This window comes from Diorhabda sublineata, chromosome 2 (assembly GCF_026230105.1).
Source record: "Diorhabda sublineata isolate icDioSubl1.1 chromosome 2, icDioSubl1.1, whole genome shotgun sequence".
Lineage (NCBI taxonomy): Eukaryota > Metazoa > Arthropoda > Insecta > Coleoptera > Chrysomelidae > Diorhabda > Diorhabda sublineata.
Window position 1 is genome coordinate 10,391,172 of NC_079475.1, and position 20,954 is coordinate 10,412,125.

The 20,954-nt window shown below is 32.8% G+C and overlaps 2 protein-coding genes across 2 annotated transcripts; both read right to left on the reverse strand.

Moving 5' to 3' along the window:
- Positions 1-433: 433 nt before the first annotated feature.
- Positions 434-6,120, reverse strand: LOC130440738 (uncharacterized). Its single transcript, XM_056774048.1, has 3 exons — positions 4,943-6,120; positions 4,796-4,888; positions 434-1,237 (listed from the first exon to the last, which is right to left on the reverse strand). Exons 1-3 carry the CDS (start codon positions 4,961-4,963, stop codon positions 1,055-1,057), a joined length of 297 nt encoding a protein of 98 aa, XP_056630026.1. The 5' UTR covers positions 4,964-6,120; the 3' UTR covers positions 434-1,054.
- Positions 6,121-10,111: 3,991 nt separating this feature from the next.
- On the reverse strand, positions 10,112-16,571 carry LOC130440739 (zinc transporter ZIP3-like). The gene is made up of 3 exons (XM_056774049.1): positions 16,489-16,571; positions 14,873-15,190; positions 10,112-11,224 (listed from the first exon to the last, which is right to left on the reverse strand). Exons 2-3 carry the CDS (start codon positions 15,110-15,112, stop codon positions 10,310-10,312), a joined length of 1,155 nt encoding a protein of 384 aa, XP_056630027.1. The 5' UTR covers positions 15,113-15,190; positions 16,489-16,571; the 3' UTR covers positions 10,112-10,309.
- Between the last annotated feature and the right edge of the window lie 4,383 nt (positions 16,572-20,954).

Here is a 20,954-nt window from a genome sequence, read left to right on the forward strand (position 1 = left end):
TTTAGATGAAATAGAGTCCGGATAACACTTTTCAAGACATTGCTGAGCTTATACAGTATTTTTTCCATCAAGAAGCAATGATAAATTAACATAAGAAATTGTTTTCAAAATAACAAGTAGCTTCACTTAAATGACCGTCAATTTTTTCTGGCTAATCGAAATGTCTCGAAATTTCACACATAGTTTTTTGAAAGTTGGTACTTCATAAACGTCATATGGATTTGACAATGGCAGCGCCATCTGTCAGCCACACGACCTATTGAGTCATGTAATATATTAGTTGACAAGTAATTAGATGTCAAGGTGAAATTTTCATTAGAATACCTATCAAAACAATACAAAATGATTGGGTAATTCATTTGCTTTCTTCGGTGGTAGGTTTGAATGTATTCCATTGAATAGTAATGGGAACATATTGATAAAAATACTAATATTTCAGTTTTTAATAATATTTATTATTTAGTACATTCAAAAAACGATTAACAAATTAATTGATAAACCAGCCTGCAGAAATATCACATGTGTCCTTTATCAACATCAAATATTTTAAAGTGGGATTTCTAGTAAACTTTAAGTGTGATATTGAAGCTCTGAACTACAACTTTCAGTCGAAAGATAACCAGAATATATGAAATAGTACGTAGAATATATTTTCCATAATACACTATGTGAAAAAAATAACCTCAAATCGCAACTTTTCCTTTGTTATATCATTGGAAAATGATTGAAAAGTGAATTCACAAAATCTAAAAACGAAAGTATGCTGCAAATGAGAAAAAATGGTTTATATTGGAAAACACCCAGTGAGTTATTACCGTTTGTTTCGAATTATTTCTTGACTGCTTTCACTTTTATATCACATTGTTACAGAAGCGCTTCCTGAATCTTTTCCACCTTTTTATCTAATTAAAGTTTTTTTAAAAATTTCACTGAAACCGATAATTGTCAATATTATGAAAGCCCATACAATGGATTAATGGAAATAAATACAAATTGGAAATAAAAACCATAGTTTTCAATAAATCTTGTAATATGTGTGAGATAGGCATTCCATCTAGGTTTGTGTTTCTGCTGCCTCTCTCCATCCAGGCTGTTTCCAAATATATCCAGTTGTTGTCATGGTACAAAAAGCGTTATAATACTTTCCTGGAGCTCTGCAATATGACCATTCCGGACATTTACATCTAAACTGACTTCTGAATTCTTCTTTACAAATTTCGTTCCACCAACAAATCCTCTGTAAGTGAAATAAGTTTTTAAAATCCAATTATATCATGTAATATTAAAAAATAGTGAAGATTTTTCAATTATTATGATTATTATTTATTCGTCTTGTCCTTGGTAATAGAAATGGTTGGAACCTTCGAAAAATTTGACAAAAACTCGAAATCTAGCGGTTATTACTGTATGGAATGATCGAATAAATTCAAAATAATGTCTTAGTATCATCGAGATAGATAAATTATTTACCAAGAAAATACTACATGATATCAAAGCTTTTTTTTCGTGGAAAGAATATAACTAATCAATTCAAATCACAATCCTAGAATAGATAAATTCCTGTTTTTTGTTAAGATCCTTCTTACCGCTTCTATTAAAAAGAGAATTCAATAAATATTCTTGTATATTTAGAAGACTAGTTTTCAGAAATTACACTTCAAGAAATAATAATTCAGGATAGAGTGTCAATAGAATTAGCATTAAGCGCCGAAGTAATATGCCACTCGACCGCACTCATAGTACGGGTATAGTAAGGGTACCATTTTATCGCATCTGGTAGATCAACCCAAAAGAGATTAAACAAAAAATGGTTGATGAAAATTTATAGCTCTGAATGTAGTGTTTATCTTCTTCTTCTTATTTTAAGACTATGTCTTAAAAGATGCAGCCTAAGTTGTGACTGCGAGGACCAGCTCTCATACCAGCGCTTTGGTGGTCTTCCAGGCGGTCTACTTGTCTCACTATATCCGGAACGTCACACATTCTTCTGATTTCGTCTTTCGTCTTCATCTCGGTTGTTCTAAGAATCCGCTTAGTAGCTGCAGTCTCCGCCCTCGTTTCTATGGCGTATGTCATTACTGGTCTGACTGACACAAGTTTTATATATCCGTGTTTTGCTTTTGATACTTTATACTGATACTGATACTTGATACTGATTTATTCCTCCATATCACGGTTCGAAGGAATCCTGATATCCTAGATGCTGCTGTTGTTTGCGTTTTGACTTCTTGTTTCAAGTTCCTATTGCTCGTGATGTTAACCCCTAAATATTTAAAAGATATAACCTGTTCTACACTTTTATTATAAATTGCCAGTTTGCATCTTCTTGGTTCTCTCGCTATTGTCAAGGATTGTGTCTTTTGTTTCGATATGATCATATTGAATTCTCCTGCAACTGTTTCAAATCTGTGTAGCAGTTTTTGCAGATTATCCTCATCTTCAGATATCACAACCGCGTCATCAGCGTAGCAAACTATCTTAAACTCATGTTTTCCCATTCTGTATCCTCTGCCTGCCGTTTTGACTTCTTTTATGATTTCGTCCATTATAATGTCGAAGAATATTGGGCTGAGACTATCTCCTTGTCTGATCCCTGTTGATACTGGCATTTTACTGGAGAGTTCGTTGTTTACTCTTACATATGTGCTATTTCCGTTGTTCATGTCCCGAATGATGTCTATTGTCCTTTGGTTTACGCCTCGTTTTTTTAGTAGCTCAATGACGTCATGTAATCTCACTCTGTCAAATGCTTTTGTTAAGTCTATGAAGCACATAAACGCGGTTTTATTGTACTCTATGACCTTTTCGGCAATAGTTGTTCTTCGCTCATGCCGCTACTTGAGATTTCTTCTGCAATAATTTTTGTTAGTAATTTTGAAGTCGTGCTTAGGAGGCTGATCCCTCTATAATTATTTGGATCTTTCTTTTCCCCTTTTTTAAAGACGGGGATCGTTATGCTTACTTTCCATTCCTCTGGTACTTTTCTCTGGTCGTATATCTTGTTGAACATGACATGCATTTGGTCTATTAATTCATTGCCACCATATTTAAGAAGCTCGTTATTAATGTTATCCAGCCCTGGTGATTTCCTATTTTTCATCTTGCGCATTGTTGCTTCAATTTTGTCTTTTGATATTAATTGTTGTTGGATGTCTTCTCCTACCTCAGATATATTTTCTTGTTTCTGTTCTGTGGATTGGCTTGTTATTATGTCACCGTAGAGTTCATGGAAAAGTAGTGTTTATATTTTCTATAACTATGCATTCAACTTCATAATCTCATAGTTTGTTAACTAATAATCATTCATCTTTTTGGTAAGATGAGTTGAAGTCTAAATATCTTGAGGACCAAGAATATCTATCTTGAGAAACAAGTTGTGTTTGTATACCATTCGACTTTCATATTATTGTTAACTCTGAATGATATATAATTTTTTTTATTTTTGTATAATATCGACGTTTCCTTACCATGTGAACAAAGATCTCTTCAAATATCAAATTATTTTAATAAACATATTATTAGGGACGTAATACATTCTCATAATATTTCACTAAACAATAAAATTATATATGTGGATAGAAGTTTCGAATTCTATGTAAGTACTACTGGTCAAAAGTTTTTTTTTCACTCCATAATTCATTCATCAATTTTCAAAATTATATACTTTATTTAGTTTCTCTTCCATATTGTCAAGTCAGATACTTAAACGAATTGTTTAAGTTATAAAATGGGTTAAACCCAAAGAATCTATCTGTTAAAACACGTGCATTAATCGCAAATCTTCATGGTCTAAGTAAAAATAAACGTACCATTAAAAATACCTCGACGTACGGTGGACTATAACATGAAAAATATGCATCCACCAGGAGATTTGGCGAAAGAAAACGTTCATGGAGTTCTCGAAAAACCACAAAAGCAAAACATCTTCACGATGCTGTTTTTGTTCCATTGTGAGCAAACGCGGCAACCATCTTGTACACAACTTTCTCATAACCAAATTTTGAGTTAAAATGCGATGTACCGCATTTTTTGAAATGCCTACTACGTCTGCTAGCTCGAGCACTTCAATCGACGAACATCCAGTACAGCTTTGTAGATTTTCTTCAATATTTCTGCAATCGCCTCCTCATTTGGTCTACCACGGCGATGCTGGTCATCGCAGGTCGTGCGGCCTCTCCTACCCAATATTTTACTGTTGATCTGTAGAATCTAGTTCAGCTTTTATATTGATTGGGCTAACGCCTTTCAAGCAAAAGTGTTCTATCACATAACAATGACCAATTTTTTCCATATTTACAAACTGAAAACTGAAAACGTTCTCTATTGATGGTTGCCAAACTAATCTTAAACAACGTGGCGTCTTCAAATTTGAAATATTTGCTGTATAGATTGTGTATTTTCTAATAAATTGGTATTTTTCAAGCAACCACCGCCATCTCTAGGCCAGGCCAGGTACTTCTGGGACCATATAATAAACAATCACTTGTCAAAATAAAATGTTACAAGGAAAATCACAGCAGTTTTCAAATCAGTCAATTAATATGCGTGTTATAATGTAGAGAATATCTTGATAAAACGGAATGTGAAGAAAACCACGTTATGATTATGATAGATAGATGAATAGAAAAAACCAAACAGGCATAGGAGTTTATTCTAAGAAATATTTTATATCACGAATTCCAATCATTCTAAGAAATATTTTATATAACGAATTCCAATCAGTCTCACATTAAATTGGCTTGTTATATATGCATCGTTTTAGCTATGAAAAGGTTGAAAATACGAAAATACCCACCTCAGTCAGATATCCTTTGATGGAACTATCAGTACTTCTTCTAATTATCACCCTATTATACACCACGTTACATATACTGATTAAGAAACATATCTAAAAATAATATTGCTAGGAATACAAAATCTCTGTTTTCTGGAAAGAACTCACCTGTAGCAATAGTTTGAACATCTTCTAGGGGAAGCTGTGGAAACTCAAAACGTCTACTATCTCGCTAACGGGGAAATTTAATTTCCTTAGTTCCATAATTCTTGTCATCTAAATTCTAAATGGTTTTCAACTTTATTAATTAGAGCTGTTTTTGTAGAATGATAGATTGTAGTTTAGGATTATCACTGGCTTTTTTCAATTTATGTTTAGGAGTTTGCAATTATCTATTATTGTTTACGGCTTCAATTTTCTGATTCTTTGATCTATTTGCTTTTTTCTTCTCCTTCATAGCCAAAAGAAATGGATTGCAGCCTAAACAACTATTGAATATGCTGCTGGTTATTCAGGGTATTACCAACATTATTCCTAATTATACGGAGGATGAATCCTTAATGCTAATTAAAAGTTCACTCGCATTAAACATTTAAAGGAAGTTTTAGATGATACATCATTATACCATGACCCTTCATTGGAATTGAAGCAATGGAGTTCATCAGAGAAACGTGTTGGTAAGGTCATGTCTAGTGTCTTTTGGTATTCAGAAGGTGTAAATTTTTAGATTACTTGGAAAAGGAGACAAGCTATAATTGACCAAATTATGCTAATTGATACCAATATTAAGAAAAAAGTTTTGTTTCATCACGATAACACACCTGCCTCTTTAACTGATATTGTTATAGAGAAATTAACTACGGTACGATATGATTTATTGTCCCATCCACCACATTCCCTTGATCTGGTAAATGTGTACGGCAAATGGTATTAAAAAATAAAATATGTGTTTGACGGTAAATTTTTCATCTGAAAGTCGACATCAAAACGTAGACCAAAACAATTACTCATAACGACAGATTAGTTATCATAGTGACATAGTGACTGATTTTATTGAGAACCATCAATAAAAATCTTCCTTCTTTCAAATATTACATTCAATTTTTCGCTTATTTCCATAGTCCTATAACTTAGGAGGGAGACATATCCAGTAGCTTCCAGATGACATGTTGAAGTCCGGATTGGATTTCAAATTAGTATTACTGGAAAGGCCTTCTCGATTCTAATTGCCAGTGTAATATCCCATGGAGTTAGACAGTTATAGAGAATATATTATGTCCTCCTCTTTTCTTCACAACTATCAGTCCGGTTGACGGCAAATCTAAGCTGTTTGTCTTACCTATAAAGGTTTCTCATTTCCATAGCTCAAGATATTTCATAGTCTGCAAGTAAGAGCAGAGCGATTCTACTGCTAGCAAGCTTATTAACTGCTTTGTAGCATTCAAGATACAACTCTGATACAGTGGTCAAGCAATGTATTGTTCTTAGTGCCTCTGCAGTCTTTATGTTGATGTTCGAGGCGAGTATATTTACTAGCTAGGTCCATCCAACGTTTATAAGGGAAAGGATTTGATATTATACCCATCCATATATTCCATTTTGTATTCTGAAGACAATCTGACCTTATTTTAATCCCCATTCCTTCTGGCTGGAAAGCTAAACCTTGATTTCACTAGTGGAGAAGCTCAGAGGATGTAGATGTTCACACACGGATGGTACCAGTTCTTTGGGCTTTTTTTTTATCACTATCATAGCTATTTTTTGGCAATCCTCTTCTATCAGACCGGAGAAGCCTAAATTAATCTTTGTTTGAGATTGGTCTCCAATTTTCACCTCCATAGACATTTCGAAGTAGAATAACATATTTTAAATCGTGAATAATTTGTTTTGAACTTATTCCATTGATATTGAAGTAAATCTAAACTTCTTTCACAAATATATGAGAGTTGCTGAATTTGAAAGTCAAGAAACGTAATTGAAGACTTTATTTAAGAAGCTTAAGCTAGTCTGAAGCCATGAGAAGCTATGATGAGATTTTATTGATGATCTTGTATAAGCCAGTATAATGATGGTGGTTTCTTCGCGTTCTAATAATTCGATAAGTATGAGACCTTAACTACCAAGAGCTCTGTCTTGAATTTTTCGTTGGCATGCAATTCACCTACGGAATGAAATGGCACAACTCTCGTTATTGGTATCATTCCACTCCAGGAAAGCAGGGTATTCATGATACCGAAAGATACGCTTCAGTACTAGTCCCATACGCAGAACTTAGTTAGCTGAGCTTCTTCTTCGGAAACCACTTCTGTCGGGTATCAAGACTACCAGCATTCATACTTCGAGAATTCGATTTGTCTTCACCAGATCTTTCATACGGTTTGGCCTGATCTCGGATGAATAATGGACGGTTTTAAACCGCATTCAGAAATTTGGTATCACCTTACTGTGCTCCAATTGTCGACTTTAGAAGGTTAATGCCTTAATGTCCTCAGATGAACTACCAGGCAGTTGTGTGTTACCCCATAACGACATATTCAAATCTCAAATGAATAATTAATTATACTAGTAACAACTGTATGTTCATTTTATGTCAATCGATGTCTATATAAAATAATTATTGATTAGATTATCAGAATAAAGCAAAACTGTGTTAAAAATAATTGTACTTTAATGAATCCCTAATTTCGTCACGATAAAAAATAAACTTAAGCTGTTGAATAATTTTAATCTATAAATTATCTTAAGAATTATGAAAATATGAATTGACATCACGATTTGTTTAAATCAAACTTATAAAGTTAAGTTACACGTCGGAGTAAAGTGAGACACGATCAAAGTTTTATCGATTTTCTTTCAGAAGATCTACTCTTGCGTCATCTTTTGTTGAACTGTAGAAGGTTCAAGAATATTATTTCGTTGCACCAGAGATATAAGGAACAAAAGTATTAACCTTTCCTCTAATAAACAAGGCTTTTACAGTTTTTTACAGTTAAAACAATGATAAAATATATATTTCAGACTTGAGTATAATCAAACTCTTTAAGCTTTGTTTTCTACTACTGTCTTTATTATACGACTCCATCCGTTTCTGTTCTCTTCTTCTTGTCTCCACTAAGTTATTTCCACTTTTTTCAAATATGATGTTACCTCTTTTATCCATTTATTTTTTGCCTTCCTCTTCTTCTGATTCCCTCTCTCTCCATTTGTGCTCTCTTGGCAATTCTGTTTGTATCCATTCTGTACAAACGTCTCAACCACCTGAGTCTTTGGGCTCGGGATAAATCTTTAATATTAGATGTTTTATTTATTTATTTCGATTCAGAATTTTGTTTCCTTCTCCATGCATCGTACTTTCCTCTATCACACTTTTCAGCACTCTTCTGGGCTAGTACCCAGGCCTTTCACCGTACAGTCACAGTACAGTCGTTTTGAACAAACTGTTTCTTGCGGTTTTAAATATTCCTTTTCCTCTCAGAATGTTACTCAAGTACCTCATTGTTCTACAACCCTTAGCTATCCGATTTTCTAGCTCATCATCCGTATTCGTAATCCTAGAAACTTTTTTAAAATGATATTCTCTAAAGCTGTGCGAAAGATGGGTGTCGCGTTTGCTCACAATAGAACCAATACAGTGTCATGAAGATGTTTGGCAATGAAAACAATGGACTGAAAAGGGAGAAACGGTTCCAAAGAAGGCAGAGATGGTTCCATCTGCAGGCAAGATCATGGCGTATGTTTTTTGAGATGCGCGTAGGATAATTTTCATTGACTATCTTGAAAAATGGAGAACTATCAACAGCGAGTATTATTACATCAAGAAAATGCACCAGTTCATACAGTGGTCAAAATTAATGAATTGAAGTTTTAGTTAATACCTCGTGCACCTTATTCACCTGATTTAGCCCCTCCGGATTATTTTCTATGCCCTTCTGGAGCCATCCTCGTAATATAACGTAAATAATAACAGGAATGTTAAAAACGAATAGATTAAATAAAAACACTCACGGGGAACTGTCAGCTGAGGTGTGGAAATTTTGAGATTGGTAATGTGAGTTACATGAAAGAAAATTCCAAAACTTCCTAAAAATTGAAACCCATTTATTTTAATATAAATGGGATTGTGGTAAATAATGAATTGTAGTTAATTCGCTTGTGAAATTAATTATGTTCGTTCAAACTTTGATAAATAATTTAATATAATGTAATGTCGAGTTTAATAAATTTTTAAAAATAAATTTTTGGACATTGAAAATATAACTGGCGCAGACAGTAGGATTCGTGCGGTTGCGATTTTTTCCGCATAGTGTAGTTTTAAATTTTTAAAAATAAATTTTCAGACTTGTGTTGCCTCAGGTACTGACGTTTAGCGACAAAAGTTACCGCAAACATCAGAGATTATACACTTAATAAAAACCGCAGAATTGGTTATAGCGTCCCAGATTTTGTAACAGTTCATTAAAAGCTCTGAAGCTTTAGTGAATCTCTTTATTCCGTGTAAGACCAGCACATATGAAATTGAAAAGTTTGCTGTGGCAGATGCGCGAATGTTCTAAATTAAAAATACGTCTTTAGGACAACAAAATATTTGACATACTGAATATACTGTTCACACCACCACTACACCAACACTAACAATTATACTGTCTGACGCGCGTGTCGATAACCAAGTTATCGTCTTCAGAGACTGAAGGTAAACTGACGTAACGCGCGTTAGTGTTGGTGCAGTGGTACAGTATATTCAGTATGAATATCGCCAAAGGTTCCAGAAACTCCAACTAAAACTATATGAGATTTCAAAAAGATTAATAGTCCAAACGTAACAGTGGAAGATCATGTAAACCTTTGAGCAGTTAGGGCCGAAATTTAAATATAAAATCTCAAAAATTCCCCTATAAATTCAAGTATTTTCGTATTCGTACAATCTCGCGCTTTAGAGTCTTATGTAACTAAGAAAAAGAATGTTCTGATACTGTCTAGTACGCATCGGGGAAAAAATAAGACAGAAACTAGAACGAATTAAAATAATATCAATGATTTTGTTCCGTTCAATCAGAAAAAACATATAAAGGGGTGAATTTTATAGAAAATTGGCTTTGCATGTATCACATTACCACTAGATCTGCAAAATGCATAGCGAGGAAGGTAGAAGATGTTTCCATTACCATAAGAAGAAAAACCGAAAAATAGAATTGGTTAAAACATGAACTAGACTCTAGAGTAGCAATGTTCATTTCGATTTAACCAATGTGGAAGTTGCTATGTTCTTTTTTTTCTATAATAGGAAGATTTTTGTTTAAGTCAGAATCGTTCATAGTAAAATAGGTTTGGAATATCTTAAAAATATATGAAAACTCATTTTCACAAGACATTTTCTAGAATAAACGATTTTGCAAGGTTTGATCTTGCTAGCTCCAGGGGGTTGAATATCCAAGAGGGAATGAATCGGAACGCTATCTTCTAGTCTATAAAGAAACAAAGTATCACGTTTATTCTCTCATTTATTTATCTTTATAAGTAAAAAACCATATTCAAATGCTATCGGTACCATTGAAGAAACGCCATAAGACTAAACCCACTCAATATACATATAGCTCTAGACATTCTATAAATTCTTCTCTCTTTTTCTCTATTCAATACTTCGAAAAAGGTTATATACAAAATTGTACCCGCTGATAGTCCTTCAAGAGCTACAACAGCCATTGATTTACCTTTAGTATCTAGGTCACTGGTGTAACTAACAAGGATTCCCAAGAATACTCCTAATGTGCTTGAGAAAGCTAAACCGAAAGCATGAATACATATCGCTCTGAAATTAACTCTCGCTATAACCATTTCTAAAGTAATGCAGAACAAAATAGTAGCTGAATGTATGCAAACGGCAATAAACATATACCAAATGTTACCGATATTTTTTTGTAATCCTATAGCTAAGCCTTCAAAAATAGCATGAAAAGAAAGAGCAACTATCACTAATACTCCACGTATAACTTGTTGTTTAGATTTAATTTCAACATCAATTCGTTCTTCTCTAAGAATTTTTTTTTCAGTTTCTTTGGAATCCCCGTCCATATCGGCATTTTTCTTATTTTCTTGCTCAACGCTAGAATTTAAGCTCAACGAATCAAAAACAATGGACTCATGATTCTCGTCTATACTTAAAACATCTTTCGATTTCCTTATACTGTTATCATCATCTTTTTCTATTGGTGAGCTTTCTTTATCTTCTTCTTCTTCTTCTTCTACAATAACCTTATTATATTCTTCAATAATAAATACTTTCTTTTCGCAATTTGGTGAAGATGGATGGTCAGGAATTCTAGTAACTGCCCAGTGAGAAATTTCTTCTAAAAAGTATACAAAGAAAAATCCCAAACATATCGCTAGTTGAGCTAATGGATAATCATCATTAATATCTCCGAATTGCTTCAAATACTCCACAGAATTGTTAACCTTGAAAAAAAGATATCAGTGAAAGACTGTTAGTTCATTGAAATGTTACAATTTAAGGACCGAATATTACATTTTTCAGAGAACGCAATTTATTTTTTGGGACATGCGTGGGGGCTCAATAGAAGCCTAACCTCAAGTTTGTGGGGTTGCTACCCTTGTCCTCCAGCCGCCATGTTTGAAAAAGAGGTTTTTCGTGATATCTCAGAAACTATGGGTCTTACAAAAAAATCGTTGAAACATAATTTGTTGCAAATTGTTTTGCCTACTAATGTACTCATAGAACTTTTGCCCTAAATTTGATATTTAAGAAGTTATAAGCAAAAAAGTGCTCCATAACTTTTTTTATACATTTTACAAGAAAATTACCTCAGACCAATCTTGTTGATGATCTTTGGAGGACAATTTTTTAGAATTTTGCAGAAAAGCAGGCTTGAAATGCTCTACAGTATGCCTCCATTGTTCTGGCAAAACATGCAGTAACAACTACGATTCCAATTTTAACTCCTCTCATTCCTCAAACTTTCACATCGATTCACATTCTTAGCCGTGGCTTGGACCATCGAAGAAAAGTAGATTAGAGTGGCTAGATAATAATTGATTGAAAATATTAAGATTTCAAGGATTATCTTATAAGTAAAATGTCCGTGGAATAGGCCTTCTGGGGATACCACGTAAAAAAACGCGCCTACAGAGTCTATCTCATAGATGGCGGGGAAAGGAGTTAGCAATGAATAAGTGAAGTTGTACGAATTTAACAAAAATTTCTTAAGAATATATTTAGAACAAAAAAGAAATCAAAAATAAGTTAAACATTTCGTTTTGACCGGATTCTCATGAGCATTGACGAACCAGGTCAACTTTGGATCGCTGTAGAAACATTTTAAATGCATGAAATGAAAAAAAATTGCAGAGAAAAATTTTTCTCGAAAGATCATCTACAAGATTGGTTTGAAGTAATTTTTTGGTAAAATGTATGAAAAAAAAGTTATATATGAAGAAATAAATTTTTTATAAAAAAATACAGCACTTATTTGCTTATAACTTTTTTAATTTTAAATTTAGGGCAAAAAGTTATATGAACATATTTGTAGGCAAAACAATTTGCAATAGATTACGTCTTCACCAATTTTTTGTAAGACGTATTGTTTCCGGGATATCCAGAAAAAGGTGTTTGCACTCCTTTTTCCAAGGGTGGCGATCCCACGAACTTGAGGTTAAGCTTCTATTGACCCCCACATATGTCCCAAAAAAGCTCATGTAACATTTCAATGGACTATGTGACAAACACAATCACTTATTTTATCCGTATGAAAATTTCAATCGTTCATATATACACTTCTGTTTATTTAAATAGCATACAATTCTTGGGACATATTTTTGCAATTTTTTACCTGTGTAAATTTGTCATTTGTTGCCGTTTCTACCAATAATAAATCTTCAGAGAAATATCTTCATTACACGGTAATTATTAACCCTTTCAGTCCGGTCGATGTATGCTTGAGCTTAAGCTTAAATTTACTAGTCACTAATACTAAAAAATCTCTATGCCGTTGTATCTATAACAACCAATACTCTTTTTACTCCATGTTTCTAAATTGATCTAAAGAACTTGAGTTGATATGGACATCTGATCAAAAACTATGATCATTAGAAAAAATGTTTATAGTGATCACTAATGAAACAAATAAGGTAAAACAATGAAGTCTTCCGATGTTATTGGCAAAAAGAGCTACAAAATGAAAACATTCAAAATAAATCGTATTGGTTCATAATAGAACAGCAAACATTGGCTCAAAATTTGTCGGACTTATTACTTTCAACAACATATCGCACGACTTGAATGTTTTTCCATCTGTAAAGACAATTCGTTCCCTGAAGCAATGTTTTGTAGAACTTGCACAGCTTTTCAAATCCCAAGCTTTAATTCGTTCTTTCTACATGCCGTAGGACTCGATTCTGGAAAGTTTGTTGCACATGTAGCCGATTCAAAGAAAAAAAAATAATCAACGCAATATCTTGTGAGTCACTTGAAAGTTCTCTTCATCCATGCCCAACCTTTCGGTTCAAGATCCTGTCTTCTTCACTTTAGATATGGTACTCACATTAAAATTTAGATGAATTGCTATTTTTCTGATGGAGTAGCTACCTTCCAATCTGGCAATAATGGCAACTTTCTCAATTCTGAATTTTCAGTAAACGGAATTGTACATGGACATTATTAAAATTATATACGAGGGTGGTTTGAGGGAGGCGTAATTTTACAGAGGTTGACAACAGTTTCGCTACGTTCATTAATTTTTAGTTTCCACAATTTTTCCCAAGTTTGTTTACGTAGTAAATATGTGAATGAATCGTTTCTCTTAAATTCTTGTATTAAAAAAATATTGTTGTTAAAAATATCTATCTAGCTATCACCTAAGTGATAAACAAAGAACTGTTTTTTATAAGATTAAAATTACATCTAGAAATTGTAAATATGATGCTGATGAATTTTGTTATATTATATGTGGTAGATTTATAAAAGAACGAGACACAAAATTTATTTATAATCATAGTTGTCAAATGTTAAAATATTAATTTTCAGTTAAATTTGTGTTTCTAAGGTCTTAAAAGTGAAATACGGAAAACGGAAAACAAGTTAATTTCTTAACAATTTCTATTCTAACATCAATAGAATGTAAAAGATGCTACTTGGAGGAGAGGATAGAGCAGACCTTCATGCTTCATATTTTGATATTTAGCATTCATTTCAAAATAATTATCTTTTTTGATTTTTAGTATGATTGATTTTGATGAAACTAACTGAGATTGGAAGAATCTCCTATAATATATAGATGGAAGTAGAACTAGAAGAAGCCTACAACCACTTGTCCTTCTTTATCAATGTGGCATATAAAAGCAAATGACCAGTAAAATCAATGGCAATCCATAAAGACGTACATTGGTGGCAGGAAAGCTGGATCGCTTGAGGCCTGAGGTAAAGAAGAGGTTCAACGCAAAGAATACTGACAATTGGAAAATAACAGTCCTAGCAAACTATGCTAAGGAACTTAGAACATTTAAGAGAAGAGCTTGGGAGCAGTTCTGCAAGGGAATATATGAGTTAGCCACAGCACAACGTCTCTTAAAAGTCTTAACCAAGAACTATTCAAACAGTACTGGACTACTTCAGAAGCCAAACGGAGATTATTGCTATAATCATCAAGACAATTTATCAATCAATAATCAATAATAAGAAAAAAAAACGAAATAAACGAGTCCCTGGGGAATGTACTGAAAGTAGGCAATCAAGAGCTTACATAATTATAACTCACTTGCAAAAGGCAACATTTTTTTAGCCATGCTACTAAAAGGCTGTGAAGTAATGAAGAAACATTCGAAAGGTTTTTGAAGTTAGCCTGATTGTAGGCTACATACCCAAAATATGGAGAGAGCCAAAAGTAGTATTTATATCAAAAATGGGCAGGAGACCAATTACGTTACAATTAGATGCAGAGATTTGTCCAAAATATCTTGTAGGTGTAGGTACCGCGTGTCTGAAACGCCACAGCAATCTACATGACACAACCATCAATTTGTTTATATTCTTTATACTTAAGTGTAATTATTTATTAAATTGAACTACAACTGTAGAGAAGATAAACTTACCTCTAACATCATATGCAGAAAACAAGTAGCAAATAAAACACCACCTCCAAAGGACTGACAGAAGGCAATTGCTAGCGTAACTTGCTTGTGTCGTTTGTGATTAATAAATTGCCCTGAAGAGGCTTCTTCTCCCTCCCATTTTCTCAAAAAATTATACAACTTCACTGGTAAAATTGAGAAATTAAATCTTATGAAGAAAAACAGCACTGCCACTAGTATTTTTGTAGCTATTAAATTCATATTTCTTTTTAATTGTACCTGAGGTGTGTTCACCACTAACCTTCATCAGTATATAACTCGAATACTCAGTACTACAGCCTGTTCATATAAATTGAGAATTTTGAAGATAAATAAAAATGTTTACAGTACATCATCGTAAATACAAGGAAATAATTTGATATTGAACGATTTTTTCACAGCGGTAGAGAGTTCTGTAAACTCTTATCAATTCTTAAGATGATAAAGGTTATGAGTTATTTTATTATCAAGAAATCATCACTGTACCATTAGTCCAGAAGCTACTATATTACTCAGTTCCTTACAGGCCACGGGGGTTTTGGAGTTTTTAAACGTTCAGGCAAAAGGGTGACCGAGAGCTGTATGTGTTGTGGATACGAAAGAGACAACGCAGAACACATCGCGCTCCTCTGTATGAGGAATTAAATATCAATCAAATTGAAAAATAAACCGCGAGGCAAAGCTACCATGCGCCAAATGTTAGCTACTGTCAACTGTTTAACCTGAACCCTATTCTTTCGAATGCGATGTCTACCGCGTCTGTAGATAAATCAGTCTAGCCGTGGCATTCGTTTGTATAGAGACTCGTTTTTTGTTTTGTCGTAAAAAGAAATTTTAAAAGAAACTTGGAAAACTGCAACTGAAACTTATAATTTATTGAAACAATGTTAATCGCGTCCACGTGTTTTTGAGTGGTTAAAGTGTTTTCTTCAAAATGACCGAGGAGATGTTGAAGATGATTCACATTCGGGACGCCCTTCCACGTCAAAAACGGATGAAAATATCGGAAAAGTCAGTAATTTTGTTCGATCGAACCGTCGGCTAAGTATTCATGCGATTGCTGAATCTATAGAAATTGTGCGGTGAATTTTAGTGTCTGCAGGTCTAATGCCTAAAATCCATTTGAACAATAAGAAGCTTGCAACTACAACATCCCAGTTTGACCACCCAACTCAATCGCCGGATCTTGCATCGTGCGACTTCTACCTTTTTCCTAAGGTCAAATTAGTACTAAAAGGAACAAGATTTGAGTCTTTTGAAGCTGTGAAAGCTTCCTGCACTGTTTCGAACAATGGAAGATTCGCATGGAGCGATTTAGTGTATATATTGAAGGAGATAATGAATGACTAAACTTGTCTTTTCCTAAATCAAGATGTTAAATACGAAAAATAATATTTTCTTGTACAAAGCTATATCGATTCTGATGAAAATTTATAAATATATAGTTTCAGTCCAAATATTTTCTATTATTTTGCAAATTTCTATACTTTTTTATTGAAAGTATCAAACTAATTGTTAGACTTAAGCTGCACAAATGAGTGAATTGAAATTAATTTGGCAAAAAAGTGCACAATCACATATTTGTGTGTAATACAAACTTGGCTGTAGTGCTTTCTATATTCGTCTTGCAAAAAAATCAACGTCACCGAGTACATTTTCAGTTAAATGTTTTAGAGAGACTGGAAAGAAATAAGAAGTGAAAATAATATTGGAGCTGGAATTTATTATTTAGACCGCGCATGCTACTTCACTTTGTTACGTTATGAGAACTCTCATGTAAATTAGAACCATTCCCCTTGATTGGAAGTATATAATTTCGCAGCCCCATTAGCAAGTTATTGGATGTAGGGTTGCGATAGTATTGACGTAAATTTCAAGCCATGTTTACTAATCGTATACTTTCTTTGCGAAATGCATTAAACATTTGTTTTTGACATGATGAAATTGATTTCCAGTCACGTACTCCTAGAATTTGCATATCTTGTAGAATTTGATCTTCCTATCTAAATTTGGTCTACCCGGCAATCTTTTCTCTAGGTCTCCATTCCTTAGTTTTCTTTGTACTTTGTCATTTTTCCTTTCTTTAAATGTGTTCGTACCATTGTATTATTTTTGCTTTAATTGTATCTACTACATCCTCATGTATTTTCCTCTCATATATCCTTAGTTGTTGTTTGTCTATATTTGTTAGTCTCATTAATTCAGCGTCGTATGTAACTATTGGTTTTATCGGTGTCTTGTATACTCTTAATTTGATTGCTCGGCTTATTCTTTTGCTTTGCATTATAATTTTATACTATTTATCTATATCTGGCATGAATTCTTTGTTTTGTCTTATTCTTTGTGTCATTTTTGTTGCTTATCATTTCGTTGCTAAGTGCTTAAAGGTGTCGAATACTTTTCTATTTCCATATATTTTGTCTTTTTCTGATTTATTTAATTTATTTATTTGATGTGTCTTAAAAAATTTCTTTGTTGCTATTAGAGCTTAATTTTCAGCATATACTATTGCTTGTTTTGATTTATCAATGATGTTTCCATAGATATTACAATCCTTAATTATGCCTTCAACTACAATGTTAAGCAATACCGCTGAAAGTCCATCACCTTGCCATTCCCCATTATTTATTTCTAATTCCTTAGATGGTATGTTTTTTGTTATTATAATCCTAGAATTTAACACGCTCATTTTCACCAATCATATCAACTTTTGGGGTAGTTGTAGTTTTTTAGTTTTTCCATGTCCGTGGAAAAGTTACTTCACTGTAAACAAATTATCTAATTCAACTCATTTCGAATTCAATTTTTCACACTATCCAAAAAAAAAAAATAATCTTCTATACTATAAATAATTTATTTGGAAACTATATACAAACAAATATTTATAAATATGTTGCTGTAGTAATCGGTTAAAGTTATCCATAATTGCGTGCGAAAATTATTAAACAATTATTGCATAAGTAAAAAATAGTCGCAAGTTATATTTTTGATGTCTGAAAATAGGTTTTTAAAAATTACAATATTAATTTTTAGACTAATCTAGTTTTTTTCTTTATGTAACTCACATTCTTGACATCCCAATAAACATTTTCTGTAACTTATGGTGATTCCTAGTTATATAAAGACTATATAAAGGTAATGAAATTATATCAAAAGGTTACGAAGTTTTGTAAGATCACCTTTTAGTAACACAATTATACATACGGTTTTATAAAATTTCTGTAATTTGTGGGTATATAAAGAAGTGGTAGAACTGTTTCCATCACCATTTAATAAAACATGTAGTAACTGTTACCAATGTGTTTATAACAAATTTATATAAGGTTTTCCGTTACCTAAATTATATAACTATGTAGGCTCTGAGTTATATAATAGTGTTTCTAAACACAATTGAAAAAATTGGGGACTATTATTGTTTGTATATCCTATTAAAAAACTTTTGGTAACCAAGTTAGGGACAATCATTTCTTTTATATACATAGGTTACCTTAAGTAAAATCAATTGCCCTTATATAATATATTACAGATTATTACAGATGACGATTGACAAAATAGTTGCCGGTGTCGATTGTCGAATAAGAATATATTATTAAGATACAAAGTTGATATTAACAGTACTAACACCAGTTGTTTGTGAGCAGTGAGCAGCAGCAGTGTAAAAAACATTAATTTATTATTGTAAAATATCGCTATGTTACGAAATTGGCAAAAAATAAAGCACAGCTCTGCGTTTCGGCGGAAAGTGACAAAAAATTTTAAGCGAATCGTAGATTGTGTACCGGTTACTGCTACTGTTAGATAGATAAATAATGAATTTTTTCCGCCACCAGATATTCCTCAAATTACAGAACAAAATGATAGCAGTCCAACGCCAACGACGGCAGAAAATGATCTTACTACTACTACTACATTTAGGCTGCTCCTCAACTATTACTTTTAGATCATTATTATTTTCATTTCTTTGCCGTGTTTGTTGACCAAAAACTGCCTCTGTGGCCTTCTGTAAAAATATTGGTATATATTAAGCCCTAAGTGTAGGTAACTTGTTTTAGTAAACATCTAAGGAACTTAAATACTTGGTAGGTTTAGAGATCCGCACATGCAAGTAACCACTTTTAAGTAGGTAATAGAGTAAAGCTCTGATGTACACCCTCTTACATCTTTATTTTTAACACCGAAAATCACTGATTGTTTTTAGTATGCAGTGGGATCAGGTTTGGATAAAAGCCTGCATAATACATAATACATAAGACATTTGAATGTCTTTTTAAATATTTAAAACTTATACTTAATACTCTTAATAGCAATCGTTTTATTTTTAGTTAAATTAAGGTTATGTTTTATATCAAACATGTGTTAAACCATTGTCAAACTTGAAATGTTCTTCAAAACTCAGCTGCTCGCACGTCAGTTATTGAAAACGCGATGCGCGGGTTGCCTAACTTTAAGTATATAACAACACTTTCAGTAACGTATGTTACTTTTAATTATATACGAGATCCTTGGAGGCTTTAAGTTTTATTTTAACACTACTAGTACTTAACTCTAAACACTACTATATAACCCACAAAGTTATATATCATTACTATCGGTTATATAAGATCACAACAAGTGATTTTTAGGTTTCCATTATTTGTAAAATTACTATACAATGATTCCGCCATGATTGTTTACTCAAATGAAAAGGGACGATTCATTATGCCTTCAAAAAACGAAAATTAAAGTTATTTGAACAACATGGAATCCAAAAAAAAAACGCCCGTGCGTTTTTTCAAGGCATCTTGTCCATGTTAGCAGTAAAAACCGTTTCCCTCATGAAATTTAAGTAACTGCAATGCTAAAAACGCCTAATTAAGATAAATGTTAAATGGCATTATAGGTAACGTGTATATAATATATATTTATCTGCCATCTTATAAATTTTTATCTTGCTGATAATACTCGAACATAACCCAATAAGAAAAAGAGCGATGTAATAAAGTTAAGTACGAAAATGTGTGTCCAAGTGAGAGAAAACATATATTTGACAGGAAAAAGAGTAACAGAAATATTATCAAAACCATTATAGGCAATGTTTATAAGGGTAACAGTAACATATATAACGCTACATTTGACCACTAATAGGCTCCAACCGTGGATTTTTAAGTAGTTTTATAGTGGTTGCCAAAATGTTTCCGTTACTCTTGGTTAAAACACCTAAGTTTATATAGCGTTACTAACCTAAGTTTTCCGTAACCTTTATATACTCCCCATTTAAGCTCTTTAAGGGGTTTATACGAGTAACAGAAATATTACGGTTACTATCATATATACATTTAAGTTATTTAATGAGGTGATATAATATTTACGGCAACTGTTATATAACAAAAAATGTTTATTGGGATGAAAGCAATTAGTAAATATTAACAAAAAATTGTTAAATGTTAAATTCTTAAATAGTTTGGTCACTTTAGACATTCGAAGTTACATACATCATTGAAAATATAATTACAAATATAATTAGTAAGTTCCCCATATTTCCGTTGCATGGAAAATTTTTTGTTTGAGGTTAAATGTCAAAAAATGTGCTCTTCACCATTTCCAGTCAAACGGTAAATGAAAACAATCCAGTTAAAAATTGTAGATCACGAACTTACCTATAAAAAATCCATCAATACCTTTTTTTCTACGAGCCACCAATTCTGAGATATAATGATTCAAGAAGTTTCCACACCACATATGAAGTAGTGTAATTAGCGCGTTTTTTTAACGTGGTTTCCCCAGAAGACCTATTCCACGGGTCAGTTATGATCCTGTTTAGGTTGAAACTATAGCAAAATAATGGAAATTAGCTGAGACTGGAAGAGATCAGCGTTGTAACTTAAAAACAAGTTCATTCGTAGCTCTCAAATTCTTGATTCTCTTCTTGGTCTTCTTCTTGTTTTATCTTCTTCTTCTCGTTCATTTTGTTCTTCTTGTGAGGAGATATCGGTGCTACAGACAGAGGGACGAATGGATAAAACGTCACTAATAGCAAAAATAAATTTTGTATGCTTCAATGGTTCTCAACTAGTAAATGTGACAT